The 16,618-nt window shown below is 36.8% G+C and overlaps 1 protein-coding gene across 1 annotated transcript; it reads right to left on the bottom strand.

Moving 5' to 3' along the window:
• Nucleotides 1–4,948: 4,948 nt before the first annotated feature.
• Nucleotides 4,949–16,184, bottom strand: LOC144648539 (uncharacterized). The gene is made up of 5 exons (XM_078508068.1): nucleotides 16,067–16,184; nucleotides 10,089–10,426; nucleotides 8,877–9,009; nucleotides 6,479–6,591; nucleotides 4,949–5,605 (listed from the first exon to the last, which is right to left on the bottom strand). Exons 1-5 carry the CDS (start codon nucleotides 16,182–16,184, stop codon nucleotides 4,955–4,957), a joined length of 1,353 nt encoding a protein of 450 aa, XP_078364194.1. The 3' UTR covers nucleotides 4,949–4,954.
• Between the last annotated feature and the right edge of the window lie 434 nt (nucleotides 16,185–16,618).

Here is a 16,618-nt window from a genome sequence, read left to right as displayed (position 1 = left end):
ACAGAATTTTTAACTTTGCTAGTAAACATTCCTTCGTGTGAGTCGACTCACATAAACATTGCAAGCGGAGATTGCGCAGTACGGACTTGAATTCATCTTTAATGAACAGGGAACTGAAAATCCATGCAGGAAATCTGCAAGCTATGGGGGGCTCACAACGGTTTCCAGCACTTTCCAGCTCTTATATTTTGATGGGTCAGTGACAAAATTCTTTATTCATTACTGCTGCAATGAATAATGCTATCAAACAGATGTCCAATCATTACTGAACAAAATGTGGTCCTCTTCATGACGTCATTGATTAACATAGCAACAGTATAACCTGTTAACACCCTTTATTTTCGCTTCAACTGATTATAACTCAAAAAACAACTCGACCAGTGAACCCCATTTTATTCTATTGAATAGTGATTGGCATGATAAAATACAACTTTGGCAAAGTTAGAAACAATTTAAACGGGGTGGCTTCAGAGCCCCTTTAAATTTTTTGAAAAATTCTAGTGAGCAGCACACAGCAACAGATCTTGTCAACTTGCTTTATTTTCTCCGACCGGTTCCGTCTGATCATACAGACTTCATCAGGGAGTTTGAACAAGATACATAAAGGAACTTATTTTATACCTATGCTATAGAGTACAAATCACGTTCCAACTAGGGTGTGAACAGCAAAAAACACCTACAGATTTGCGTACAGGATATGACTAAAATCCTGAAAATGTGCAATGTTTAATTTTGGGGCTCACGGATTTAACGTTCCGGTCGGAGAAAATAGAGAAAGCTGACAAGATCTGTTGCTGTGTGCAGCTCGCTAGAATTTTTCAAAAAATTATCCATGAAAGCCAAAATTTGCACTCCAAAGTTTCCAAACTTGCACTCCCAACCCTTTCACTCGCAAGATCTGAATGTTAATTCTCCTTAACGCCTGTCATACATTTCCTTCAATACATATTTTGAGAATTTGTTCCTACATCAGGACAATATCCCATAGTTGATGATTTCCGTTATTCGCACTTCCTGCCGCTTGACACTGTATTTTCTCTTGATTGAAATTGTAAGGCGAAATTGCATATTGATCTTTCCTGCGAGTCAAAGGGTTAAAGAACTCACTCAGGTCCGAGAAACTTTGCCTACACTACCAAGAAAAACATACACCGGCGTAGATACGGCAGGGGCCTGTAAGTCAGCCAGGACCAGCAAAGCCAGTTTATTGCAAAACCGCGATCAACACCTGATATCAATGTAAGCTGAATTATTATTCTCGCTACCACAAATGATCGAACTTTATTAAAGAAACTATGTTCGGCACCGCCAGATACGAAAACCCAAAAACACTTAATGGAAAAAAGGAAACATATAACCAAACCTGCTAAAATCAGCTGCAGTGCCACCGACTATGGGGGCAGAAGTGCACGGAAACTAGAAATTATGAAATGACTAAAATAAAATATCTCGAAATTTACAAAACAAAATTTTGGTGGACAAGTAAGTACTGACCTAGACTGATTTAAATATGCAACAAACAACTATACATATCTAAGGACGCTACCCATAATTCCTATAGCGCAGACCCAGTCCTCTGGTCGGTTCCGGCAAAAAAGCTATTTTTGCCTGTTCCGCGATGCTACACCGTCAGAAATATCATTTGTTTCACGATTTACGATGATAATCATTTGTGCAACTAAACGAAAGAGAACGCAATCTTCGCAGGTGTATTTCAACTTAAACAATTAAAATGCTCAAACAATTGACAAGGAAGCCTGAAAAAATCGGGCTCCGACGAGAATTCAACGCACGACCTTTGTAATCACAGTGTAAACAATCTATAATAAGCAACTGCAAAGCACAGGTAGCCCAAACAAACTGTTTGTGTGCACATTTACATTTTTTAAGTGATTGTATGGAATTTTCAAAACGGTACCTAGAATTGAGTCTAGCTACTGGACACCAAAAAAAAAAATTCCAGGAACATGTAGCTGGCAAAAAATTGTTTGCACAGACAACGACACTGAAAAAACTGGATATTCCAAATAAATAATGGCCCATCCTTTAGGTCAATTGCAATAATATATAATTACGACGACGCATTCAAATAATAACGACGCGTATTAAAATGATCATGCGTCGTTCTTGACGCCTTGGGCTGTGTCGTACCATTGACATCACTCCCTATACAAGTGAGTACTGCTTTTGGCTTTGCCTTCCCATCCACGGAACAAAATCTTGAACGACCATTGTTTAATTGTATCAAATCAGAAAGGCTTGGGAATAGCGATTTCCCTCCTGCATAACTTTTCGTCCTTTAGGAATGATGCATCAAGTTTTATTCTTGAGTGTTAAAAATATCAACAAAACTTGTTCTCGTCAAACAGAAAATGCAGGTGAAATGCATTTCCGGGGCAAGCGGTACAACGTGTGTTTTACGTGAGCAGAGCAGAAATTTGTCTGCTACCTTGACTAGCATCGTACAATGTCACAGCTAGAAGTTATCTCTTGCAGGGCCAGAGTACGAGAGCAGTGCCAATAGGTTTTTGTGCTGTATGGACCCTTTTGGAGAACGCTCTGAAACACTCTGCAAAAAAGTACAACTGTAGACAAAAGTAGTTGGAACGCTCACGCTATGAAGATAAAAAGCAGATACTTTATGCTTAAAATTTGTTATTGTTACATGCAAACATTTTAGGAGGTCCCCCTTGAATCCTTAATGGCTAAGGATTGTCTGTGCAAAATGTTGGGAGAAAAAGAATAAATATGGAAATCGTGCCAACACTTTTTCCGAGGGTTGTAGCTTTTTTAAAGCACGAAAATTGGACACAAACTCCTGGTACACGCACGTATCAATGTTAAGGTGCTGGGAGAGGGGAGGGGGGTTCGAAAGAGTCACTTAACTTAAATAAAATGGGCCCGGGGGGAAGGGAGGCCGGGCATAGGCCGGGCATTTGAACTTAGCTGAGATTTTCTGATCAAACGCCCAACCCAAGGGCATTTGTGGATGTTAACATGAGTCACTTAATTTCAATAAAATGTTGTAAGAAAGTCCATTAAAACGGTCAAAAGTCCCCACTACCGGCAAACAGTTGCTGTCAAATCCCCTGCCTATGGCCGGCCTCCCCCCCTAGCGGCTTAATATTAATAGGTGTATTACGTCAAGGATAAGACATAACTTGGTTCCAACAGTAGTTTATTATTGCTCGTAGATAAAAAACAAAATAAGTTTTACAACGGAGCTGTTTATATATTGTCGTTACAAATTGAGTGTTTACAATGTGAACAAAGCCTTTTAAAGAATACAGTTAAGACGGAACGATTTCAACTACAATAACGAACTTACTATAGCAGTCGAAGGTTTATAAAATAAAATAAAAAAACTTAAAGTCATATTAAAATTTTGAACTTTGAAATTAAAAATAGCGAACTTAAATAAAGCTAAAGCAACATAGGAAATTGTAAGTGAAAGACTTACTAAGATTCTGCAATTGGTTTGCTTAGCTTAGTAACTAAAAGCAAGAGGATATTAACCCTTGAATATAAACAAACAAAACTTTATTAATGATGAAAATAAGTTTAGCTGGCGAGCTTCCGTGGAAACTAATATATATATATATGAGAAAAAAGAGAAACTTTTAATTATGAACGGAAAGCTTCAAGGAAAAAGGTACCGAAATATTTTCCCCCAAAATGAACTATAGTGATGGACAAAATCACAGATGTGCAGGTGTACAGCGAATAGGCAATGTTCAAGTTAAATGTTCAAGTTGACTGAAAAATGAAATTCGGAGTTGTTATTTGAAAAGAACTACTGTTGGCTTTTTTAAATTTAACCCTAACCCAACCCTAACCCTAACCCTAACCCTAACTCCTAACCCTAACCCTAACTCCTAACCCTAAACCCTTACCCTAACCCTGACCCTAAACCCTTACCCTGACCCTAAACCCTTACCCTGACCCTAAACCCTTACCCTGACCCTAAACCCTTACCCTAACCCTAACCCTAAACCCTAAACCCTAAACCCTAACCCTAACCCTAACCCTAACCCTAACCCTAAACAAGATCCTGATCATTAAAGGGAAGAGCAATATGAAGGAAATCTTCTTAATGAAGAACTAGCTTTGTTGAGTCTATACAGATACTGAAGTTTATTTGATACCTAAGGGCCTCCACAGACTGGACATTTTGTGTTCGAGGAGAGCTGTCGACAACTAAACGCTAATTTTTAGTTCTTGACAGAAATATTAATTAACGTCACCCTCGAATAAACGCCGCATCATCTGCATCACGATGCGGCGTTTATTCCAATAATAGGGTCAAAAAGCAATTGCAGTAATAATCAAGTTTGAGCAAGTCTCAAAATTTTTTTTCCTTGATGGCAACAATGTTTTGAGATATTGAAAATGACTTTTCAAACAAGCGCTAAAACATTTTCCTGTTTTTAAAAACTCAAATGTTCAGTAACCATACTTTTGTTAGCAAGAAATAAATCAAATTTTAAATAATGCCGCCTTCGTATAAACGCCGCCCTCGAATAAACGCGAACGCGAATCACGAAAAATTTAATAAACGCCGCGGTGTTTAATCGAATAAACACGGTAGTTGCTGATAACTAATAGTTCTTGAGAACTAGGGTTTTGACAGTTTTTCCCGTGTATGGGAATATTTGGCCTTAGTTGACGACAACTATCATAACTGCGTTGTCAGTGGTCAGTGGTTAGAGCATTCTTAGTGAATGTTAGTTCCCAAGTTCTCGCTGGGATGACTTAGTTGTCGACAACAAACACTCCAATGTGTGGAATGCTTGCATCGGACAGAATCAATTGTCGATAATATTTAGTTGTCGGCAACAAAATTATAGTCGACAACTAAATAACTAGTCTGTGGAGGCCCTTAGATCACAAGAACATTTCCCACTCAGAAAGAAGATACTACCCGTCTATATAGCGTGAAACTATTAATTTCATGCTAACGTACCCATAAGTTTAAAGCATATCCTCTAAAAACATGGCCCCATTCCCAGTTAGCAAAGTCAGTTTTCCTTCGTCCGGACTCTGTTACAAAGTGAGGGGATTTTGCTGCCGTTACTCCAACCCCATGCCCAGCGGCTTTACACTCTTCTCCTCCTCCACCGATCATCATAACAGTACTGCTCCAGCCCTTGTTACACCAGAATCCGATCTTGTTGGAACTTTGTATTGTTCCATTGCATTGTGCCTGTTCGAATCCTATCGTATCTTGATACTGCCCGCCATACTCTACTGCGCAATTCCCCAGACACTGGTCTCTGACCCACTGACTGCCATTCCTGAAGTCACCATAGCTCGTGATCTTAGAGCGGAACGTCTTCCCACCCAGACAGCCACTTGTGGTCTGAAGCAAAGGCGTGTGCTGGGTGTCGTTACTGCGCGTGATCTTGAACTCGTTGCCGCTGGTCATCCAAAATGCTGGCGATATCATGTCTTTTTTAATCGATGGATCAGTGGTTTCACCTGTGGCTTCAGTAATGTCATACCACCAGTAACCATCTGAGTCTTCCATCCAGTTTCTTGCATCAGTGTTTGAAAATCGAGCAATGAGAGTCCAGCCTTTACTTTCTGATGTCATGTCGCAGTAAACCTTATGCAAAATATATATTTTTTGAATTAACGTTGTTGCATTATGTATATCGCAAAACTCCTTTCAGTCAAATATGCGCATAATTTTAAATGAGCTGTTTTCGGGAAAATATGGAGGTAAATGAATGAACGAATGAATGGATGAATTAATGTGAGAATGAATAGTTGATTGACCATTCTCTTGGTAGGGTTTTCAGAGGCAATGTAAACAATGTAGAAGTTAAGTCTGCGTTCGAGCCTAGTGGCCCATCAGGCCGGAGCTTATCCCGTTTTCAGTACCAAGAAGCAACTAGGAGTATTTCTACTCCCCCTGGATGAGATGCTAGTCCATCACAGGGTTACTTCTGACAGTAAATTCGATGGTACCCATTTATACACCTGGGTGGAGAGAGACACTGTAAGAGAAAAGTGTTTTGCCCAAGAACACAACACAGTGACCCCAGTCAGAAATCGACACCCGGACCGCTTGATCCGGGGTCAAGCGCACTAACCATTAGGCCATCGCCACTCCCACCAATGTAAACAAACACTGAAACAAATATCACAAATGGACAAAACATGATTACAAAATCCCTACTGGCAGGAGGCGGACCAATTGGCTATTTACAAAGCGTGACTTAAGAGTTGAAAACATCAACAGCTGGAGTGATTTTATTTAACCCGCGAAACAACATCTAACCGTCAATAAATAATCAGTAAATAGTCAAAACTACGGCAAAGAAAACAATGGAATAAGTGTTAAATAGTTTCTATTTGAGTAGTATTTATTCCATTTTTTAGTAACTATTTCATGGTTGAAGTGGTTAGTCTAGTGTTTATTATAACTTAATGAAATGTTTTTTTCCCAAGAACAGACGGTTCAAATAATTCATACCGGAAAGGTTTCTGAAGCCAGCCAGTAGTTACCGCTGACCGCTCTTCCTTCTTCGATGGCGTCAATCTCCGCACAGGACTCGGCGGGCATCTGGGGACTGGAACCTAGAGGTACTGTGCGATAGCCAAAATTACACTGTAAATACCATTGGCTAAAACATTCTCGTCCCCAAAGCCCTTTCGTTTTTCTTAGCCGGCTAGGCCTTGACACGAGAAAACGAAGGGCTCTGGAGACACAGGATTTCCAGTCCTAGATTCTAGAACTTCCGGTCTTCATGTATGCAGTCATGTTGTTTAAAAAGAATGTACGAGAGAGTCGTTACGTTTTTGACTTCCGTTTAGGAATTCTTTGTTCAAACAGCCAATCAAAACAATTCGAACTAATTCAAAAATGCTATGTCTCCAGAGCCCTTCGTTTTCTCGTTCCAAGGCCCAGCCGGCTAAGAGAAACGAAAGGGCTATGAGGACGAGGATGTGGTTAAAAGAGCTCTAAGAAGGTTAAAAGTTTTCTACCAAAATTGTTTACATCTTATTGCAAACTTCTGTTTTACTGTTTCAAAGATAACAACACCAAACATCGAAAGCAATTGCGAAGTTCCACTGAATTTCAATCAATCGCTAAATTAAAAAATAAAAAATAAAAATAAATTACTATATTTAGAGAGGAAGCCACATCAGCGCTAGCTGGTTTTCATGCGGGTCCTCTGTCCAGGTCGAATTGGAATTTGGAAGTGTTGGTTTTTCAGGAGGGAGGAAAACCGGAGAACCCGGAGAAAAACCCTCGGAGCAAGGCGAGAACCAACAACAAACTCAACCCACATATGGCACCGGGCCGGAATCGAACCCGGGCCACATTGGTGGGAGCGAGCGCTCTCACCACTGCGCCATCCCTGCTCCCCAAAACAAAATAGCTACACGTGAAATTATCCCAATAGGTTACATGGTTCTCGTGAACTTTGCAATTCACTTTCTCAGGCTTTGTTAAAAAAAATTGTTGTTGCATGGTCACGGATAATTACTTAAAAAAATAACGCAAAAGGATTTAGATTATTCTGGTACTCCATTTTTGTAAGATTAAGATTAAAGGGACTATGTCACGGAGATTTCGCAGATTTTTGGTATAAACTGTTCTGAAATCAGTGGAAGGCAACATAACCCATAAAAACAATATCTTTGAACATGTAAAAGAAAATATAACCTTAATTTGTAGATAGAAATCAAGCAATGGCTATAAATATCGATTTTTTGAAGACGCACGGAAACAATTTGAAAACGTTTGCCTAACGTTTTCAAATTGCAATCTGTTTCCATCCGCGCCATCCGCAGCCAATAATGCTAGTTAACAGTTTCAGTGCTCTAATATAGCAATTTTTAATAAAAATGGACTATTACTGCTAGGTTCATGCGACACAAATAAAAATTTTGGCTGTTCAAAAATCTGGTTTAATCCGTGACACGGTCCCTTTAAGTTAAAGGGGCAGTATCACCCCAAGAAATCCTCTAAGTTTTTGTGTGAACTGGAATATAATTATGAGGGTACACTCAGTGACCACCAAAATTACCTTTGAAGAACAAAAGAAAGTTGTTTATTAATTTTCCAAGGTGTGAATAAACGTAATCAATGGTAGTAAAGATCAGTGAAGAAATTTTCTTCCAAGTAACACTGTCAAACTTGAAAACGTCGGCCCTACTTTTTCAAGTTTTAGTCCACAATAGGGGGCGCTTATTAGAATAGGGGTGCTTTTTGACAAAAACACATTCGAAGGGGGGCGCTTGGGCGCTAAATCGAATCATTACGATATGTGATTTTGCAGTAACTCCTGATCAAAGTGAACGCAAGCCGGCATCACAAGTCAACGTGAATACCGGCACATCTTGGATACACATAATTGAAAATATGTCGACCATGCGAACAGCATGAACCATGAACGATACGATCCAATGGTATTCTGGGTAGACAGCCTTGGTAAGCTTAGTAATATTCCTTTTATTGATAACCAAGATATTTTCTTTCTTTAAGAACATGATTTATGCAACCTGTCTTATCATGTTTATTCTGTTTAAGACGAAGATTATTTTTTCGATTTTCCAGTAAACAACTGGGTCGCAACGTTCGTGGTTTATGGTTTTCATTGGTCAACGGTTCTTCAATCAGGTGTTTACAGAGTCCAAAGCAGACGCGAGATTTGCCTTTAACGACGATGTTATCAAAGAGTTTGCGAGCATGAAACCAAAGGAAAATGTGAAAGCGAAATATAACAGAAAAAAGTAAGAAAAATCTTCCGACACACTGCATAGAGAAATTGTAACATAAAGTGGCAGAATTTCAACTTATTCCCCAAAAAAAAACAATTTAATAAAGAAATAAAGAGCTAAATCGAACAAAGAAAATAACTCACTCTTGCGATACACCTCTACTCTGAGACAATTCCATCCTTGCCTCTCAGTTGGATTAAAACGAATATATCTTGCAGATATTGGATTTACTTCGTGCAGATCAACCGTGTTACTCCCGCCATTCCTGTGAAATTCCTGTAAAAGTGTATCCAAAAAGCCAAGTGATCTTTATATTGGTAATAAAGATTATTTGCAGTCATACAGCATTAAATTAAAGTGTTTATAGAGAAAGCAAACTGTTGTTTGTTTTTTTATTTTGCGCATACCTTTAGGAGAGAGTTTATATATGGAAGGCTTAAAACCGTTTGATTTACGGGAAAAATGAAAACCGGAACTTGGCAACTTGCTCAGGCAAATTTGGATTGAAAGTTGCAAGTTGCGACGAGCAAACTGTCAATCATTATTGAAACATTGCGCCGCAACATTGCAGAGTTCCCATCAAAAGAAAAACCAGACGGAAAATTTTTGATAGCAGACAGATGTGTCTTTAACCATGGGGGTTTATAGGGGGGATGAGGGGGGGGAATTTCCTGGACCTTGAGAGATGATATACCTTACGTTAACTCTAAAGGCATGCACCGAGAAACGTTCCAATATTAAAACATACAGTGTTAAAGGAGAAGTTTATTCCAAAATGGCACTTTTTTTCTTCAAGCCAACGAAAAGGTAATACAAAGATATGTTATTCATGTCAGCTTCCAAAGAGTATTCAAACTCTGTGAAATCATTGTCTGAATTTGTCAAAAAATTGAGAACCGGCCGCCGCCATCTTGGAGTAACTTAGCACCCGGACGATGTATGCGTGACGTCAAATTATAGCTCAACTTTTACCATCTCTTGGAGTTAAGTTTGTGCACAATGATGCTGCATAAACAGGTATTTCGAGAAACAAGCCAAAACAAAGTGTCAAGTATTTAAACAATATTGAAACTGCCAAACTTCAGGTTGAGCTCTTAAACGTCACGCATACATCGACAGGCTGCTAAGTTACTCCAAGATGGCGGCGGCCAATTCTCGATTTTGGATTACTTCAGACGAGGATGTCATAGGGTTTTTATATTCTTTAGAAGCTGAAATTTTGGTGACTAACATATCTTGGAATTACGATTTCGTTGGCGTGAAGAAAAAAAGTGTCATTTTGGAATGAACTTCTCCTTTAACAACGTAAAATTGTTATATTATAGTCTCTTTTTCCAAATTATATTAAATCTTACCACATCGTCGCCATTTTCGTCCTTATAAGCTGTCCAGGTCATTCCATCCTGCGAGTACGACAGCTTAAATGCCGTGACCCACTCATCTGCACCATCGTACTGACTGTCGCCCTGAGTAGCAATACCACACACATCATATAGCTCTCCAAGGTCAACCTGAAGCCATTCATCGTTCCTGCTAGGGGTACTCGCACACCATCCGTCGGCTTCATTAAAGTTAAGCCGACCATAAGCGGGTTGGTAGCTGGAGTTGACGAAAGAAGAAGCCGTCATTTGTCCATCAGGGATGATACTCGAATTGGCAACACCAATAGCATTACTAAAGCAGGCAGGGATTCCTGTGAGTAATGAATAGCATTAGGTTAAAACATAGAACATAGATAGAAGTTTTCCGTTTAGTGTCGAAAGTAATTTGCATCCGGCATTTCCTTAAAGGAAACCTCCACTCTTACGACAAGTTGACGTTGAGTTGTTTGAAATTGTGCCTAAATTCCAAATTTTAATAGTAAGAAAAAATGGAAAAGATTATAAAAAGCATTGTATGAAAAAAAGCATTGTATGAAACAAAACGGGAATTATAGAAACTGATAGCGGTGAAAAAGTCATTCTCTTCTCCCGCTTTGGACCAACTGTAAACCGGCTGCACTGATAAAAAAAAAGAATAAGAAAATCTAAAAACATTCAGCAACTATTATTTTAAAAGGACACTGTCACAGGGATTTTTCTGCTTTCCAGTTGAAAGTGCTAAAATGGCGAAGTACTCTCGCTCGTACACGAAATGCGCCTAGAACATTAAGATGAAGATATAAGGGACCGTTCATTTTTTATGGGTTGGGGGGGTGGGCGGTGGGTTTTAATAGATAGTCACTGTTATATATAATGCCCCCCCCTTCTTCATCAGAAATTTTTACCTGCCCCCCCTCGAAATCCAATTTTTTTTATGACCCACCTCCCCCCCCAAAAAAAACAATAATCAAGTGAAATTAATATTTATTAAGCCTTATGACTAAAGAATGTAACAGTGTACAAAAACCACATCCCCCTAATAGCTGACATTGCCTCAGCTGTTTATATTATTGTAGATGCTGTCTGTTAGTATGGTTTGACTGCATTTGTAATCAATAAGCTGTTGGGTTGAGTTAATGGCGTTTGGTACATAACAAAGTATTGGGGTCCGGGGGCATGCTCCCCCGGGACAATTTGAATTTTTAGAACCTCAAGAATGTTATTTTGGGTATTCTGGCAAGATTTTTTACTATTACAGAAGCCCTCATTACAACACTTAAAAGTATTAATTATTTTCAATGACCCCCCCTTACAGACCATATTTTTTTGGCTGCCCCCCCCCTTTGAAGCAATATTTTTTTCATCGTCCCCCCTTAAAATCCCCCCTACCTCATAAAAAATGAACGATCCCTAAAGTGAATTGTTGTTTAAGGAAGTGGGGTACCGTTATTACTTTTTAGCTGCTTTTCCAGGTCACAAGGGCAGAACATAAAAAATCAGCGTAACTTTTTCAAGTTGAGATCTAAAGTTCCTGATGGTATTACAACAATATCACTTGTTTATAGCTTCACGGTAGACTGGCATAGTAATTTTTAACAAAACTGGACTACTAGTTATAGGTTTCCAGATGTATTTAGGCTCTTGAATTTTTGAAGTGAATCTCGTGTGACATTTATACTGTGTTGACGGTTAAATAAAATAGCTTAATTGCCAAATGTCATAATATCCATTTATAACTTTGAACTAAATCCAGTTTTTTTTACATACACACCTTTATAAATACAAAGTTACTATTTTTGAACGCTTTTAGAGTTTGATTTATTCTGCTTGAATCTGGTAACAAGTTCCAGAGTTTTGGAGCCATAAACCTCCACGATTTTAGGCAGTAAATTGTCGCGCTGATCTTTGGCTGCATTAAAATGTCACTTCCTCTCAGATTGTATTTATTATTTCTTAGTCCGATCAGATCTTAAATACTTTTTGGTGCATACTCAGATCTTTAATACTTTTTGGTGCATACTCAGAACTTTAATACTTTTTGGTGCATACTCAGATCTTTAATACTTTTTGGTGCATACTCAGATCTTAAATATTTTTTGATGCATACTCAGATCTTTAATACTTTTTGGTGCATACTCAGAACTTTAATACTTTTTGGTGCATACTCAGATCTTTAATACTTTTTGATGCATACTCAGATCTTTAATACTTTTTGGTGCATACTCAGATCTTTAATACTTTTTGGTGCATACTCAGATCTTTAATACTTTTTGGTGCATACTCAGATCTTTAATACTTTTTGGTGCATACTCAGATCTTTAATTCTTTTTGATGCATACTCAGACCTTTAATACTTTTTGATGCATACTCAGATCTTAAATACTTTTTGGTGCATTCTCAGATCTTTAATACTTTTTGGTGCATACTCAGATCTTTAATACTTTTTGGTGCATACTCAGATCTTTAATACTTTTTGGTGCATACTCAGATCTTTAATACTTTTTGGTGCATACTCAGATCTTTAATACTTTTCGGTGCATACTCAGATCTTTAATACTTTTTGGTGCATACTCAGATCTTTAATACTTTTTGATGCATACTCAGATCTTTAATACTTTTTGGCGCATACTCAGACCTTTAATACTTTTCGGTGCATTCTCAGATCTTTAATACTTTTTGGCGCATACTCAGACCTTTAATACTTTTTGGTGCATACTCAGATCTTTAATACTTTTTGGCGCATACTCAGACCTTTAATACTTTTCGGTGCATTCTCAGATCTTTAATACTTTTTGGCGCATACTCAGACCTTTAATACTTTTTGATGCATACTCAGACCTTTAATACTTTATGGTGCATACTCAGATCTTTAATACTTTTTGGTGCATACTCAGATCTTTAATACTTTTTGATGCATACTCAGATCTTTAATACTTTTTGGTGCATACTCAGATCTTTAATACTTTTCGGTGCATACTCAGATCTTTAATACTTTTTGATGCATACTCAGACCTTTAATACTTTTCGGTGCATTCTCAGATCTTTAATACTTTTTGGCGCATACTCAGATTTTTAATACTTTTTGATGCATACTCAGATCTTTAATACTTTTCGGTGCATTCTCAGATCTTTAATACTTTTTGGTGCATTCTCAGATCTTTAATACTTTTTGGTGCATACTCAGATCTTTAATACTTTTTGATGCATTCTCAGATCTTTAATACTTTTTGGTGCATTCTCAGATCTTTAATACTTTTCGGTGCATTCTCAGATCTTTAATACTTTTTGGTGCATTCTCAGATCTTTAATACTTTTTGGTGCATACTCAGATCTTTAATACTTTTTGATGCATTCTCAGATCTTTAATACTTTTTGATGCATACTCAGATCTTTAATACTTTTTGGTGCATACTCAGACCTTTAATACTTTTCGGTGCATTCTCAGATCTTTAATACTTTTCGGTGCATACTCAGATCTTTAATACTTTTTGGTGCATTCTCAGATCTTTAATACTTTTTGGCGCATACTCAGACCTTTAATACTTTTCGGTGCATTCTCAGATCTTTAATACTTTTTGATGCATACTCAGATCTTTAATACTTTTTGATGCATTCTCAGATCTTTAATACTTTTTGGTGCATACTCAGACCTTTAATACTTTTCGGTGCATTCTCAGATCTTTAATACTTTTTGGTGCATACTCAGATCTTTAATACTTTTTGATGCATTCTCAGATCTTTAATACTTTTTGATGCATACTCAGATCTTTAATACTTTTTGATGCATTCTCAGATCTTTAATACTTTTTGGTGCATACTCAGACCTTTAATACTTTTCGGTGCATTCTCAGATCTTTAATACTTTTTGGTGCATACTCAGATCTTTAATACTTTTTGATGCATTCTCAGATCTTTAATACTTTTTGATGCATACTCAGATCTTTAATACTTTTTGATGCATTCTCAGATCTTTAATACTTTTTGATGCATACTCAGATCTTTAATACTTTTTGGTGCATACTCAGACCTTTAATACTTTTCGGTGCATTCTCAGATCTTTAATACTTTTTGGTGCATACTCAGATCTTTAATACTTTTTGATGCATTCTCAGATCTTTAATACTTTTTGATGCATACTCAGATCTTTAATACTTTTTGGTGCATACTCAGATCTTTAATACTTTTTGGTGCATACTCAGACCTTTAATACTTTTCGGTGCATTCTCAGATCTTTAATACTTTTCGGTGCATACTCAGATCTTTAATACTTTTTGGTGCATTCTCAGATCTTTAATACTTTTTGGCGCATACTCAGACCTTTAATACTTTTCGGTGCATTCTCAGATCTTTAATACTTTTTGATGCATACTCAGATCTTTAATACTTTTTGATGCATTCTCAGATCTTTAATACTTTTTGATGCATACTCAGATCTTTAATACTTTTTGATGCATTCTCAGATCTTTAATACTTTTTGATGCATACTCAGATCTTTAATACTTTTTGGTGCATACTCAGACCTTTAATACTTTTCGGTGCATTCTCAGATCTTTAATACTTTTTGGTGCATACTCAGATCTTTAATACTTTTTGATGCATTCTCAGATCTTTAATACTTTTTGATGCATACTCAGATCTTTAATACTTTTTGGTGCATACTCAGATCTTTAATACTTTTTGGTGCATTCTCAGATCTTTAATACTTTTCGGTGCATTCTCAGATCTTTAATACTTTTTGGTGCATACTCAGATCTTTAATACTTTTTGGTGCATACTCAGATCTTTAATACTTTTTGGTGGATACTCAGATCTTTAATACTTTTTGGTGCATACTCAGACCTTTAATACTTTTTGATGCATACTCAGATCTTTAATACTTTTTGATGCATACTCAGATCTTTAATACTTTTTGATGCATACTCAGATCTTTAATACTTTTTGGTGCATACTCAGACCTTTAATACTTTTCGGTGCATTCTCAGATCTTTAATACTTTTTGGTGCATTCTCAGATCTTTAATACTTTTTGGCGCATACTCAGACCTTTAATACTTTTCGGTGCATTCTCAGATCTTTAATACTTTTTGATGCATACTCAGATCTTTAATACTTTTTGATGCATTCTCAGATCTTTAATACTTTTTGATGCATACTCAGATCTTTAATACTTTTTGATGCATTCTCAGATCTTTAATACTTTTTGATGCATACTCAGATCTTTAATACTTTTTGGTGCATACTCAGACCTTTAATACTTTTCGGTGCATTCTCAGATCTTTAATACTTTTTGGTGCATACTCAGATCTTTAATACTTTTTGATGCATTCTCAGATCTTTAATACTTTTTGATGCATACTCAGATCTTTAATACTTTTTGGTGCATACTCAGATCTTTAATACTTTTTGGTGCATTCTCAGATCTTTAATACTTTTCGGTGCATTCTCAGATCTTTAATACTTTTTGGTGCATACTCAGATCTTTAATACTTTTTGGTGCATACTCAGATCTTTAATACTTTTTGGTGGATACTCAGATCTTTAATACTTTTTGGTGCATACTCAGACCTTTAATACTTTTTGATGCATACTCAGATCTTTAATACTTTTTGATGCATACTCAGATCTTTAATACTTTTTGATGCATACTCAGATCTTTAATACTTTTTGGTGCATACTCAGACCTTTAATACTTTTCGGTGCATTCTCAGATCTTTAATACTTTTTGATGCATACTCAGATCTTTAATACTTTTTGGTGCATACTCAGACCTTTAATACTTTTCGGTGCATTCTCAGATCTTTAATACTTTTTGATGCATTCTCAGATCTTAAGTATTAAAATACTTTTCGGTGCATTCTCAGATCTTTAATACTTTTTGGTGCATACTCAGATCTTTAATACTTTTTGATGCATACTCAGACCTTTAATACTTTTCGGTGCATTCTGAGATCTTTAATACTTTTTGGCGCATACTCATTTGCATATCGACGAGTTTGAAGATCACAGCTTTGCTTTTACAAAACTTTTTCACAGAGTGCTTCGTTTCACTAGATTCATTTGCTCTGATCCAGTCATCCAGGCAAAGTGTCATTATCTGTTTCATTGTCAGAGAATTAAAACGAGTATCGCGCTGTGAAAGACTTTTCTATAAGAATATCGTTTTTCAGGCCTAGGCTGAATGTTCTTATTTTCCTTCCAGTGAAAATATTTTGTGAATACTCTTACATTGAAGCCTATGACATTTCCGTTTTGTGCTGTGTACCATACCTATGAATTACATGTAACGTTCATCGAACTTTCTCTAGCGCATTGAACATTTGGTTAGTGCAGATTTTTATCGTTTCATTGGCTAGTTTTGCCGTTTAGAGAAAGAAAAAATTCTATACAGTAAGTGAAAAAATATAATTGTATTGTATTTACAATTTTTAACACACAAAGTTGTATTCTTTTCGAAATCTCAACCTTGGATTTATTTTTAAAATTTCGCAAATTTCAGCCTCGATATTCTTTTAAAATATTTTTTTA

Source organism: Oculina patagonica, chromosome 4, assembly GCF_052425735.1.
Source record: "Oculina patagonica isolate OP01 chromosome 4, crgOcupat, whole genome shotgun sequence".
Taxonomy (NCBI): domain Eukaryota; kingdom Metazoa; phylum Cnidaria; class Anthozoa; order Scleractinia; family Oculinidae; genus Oculina; species Oculina patagonica.
Note: the sequence above shows the minus strand (reverse complement) of the source record. Positions and strands in the feature narration are given on the sequence as shown.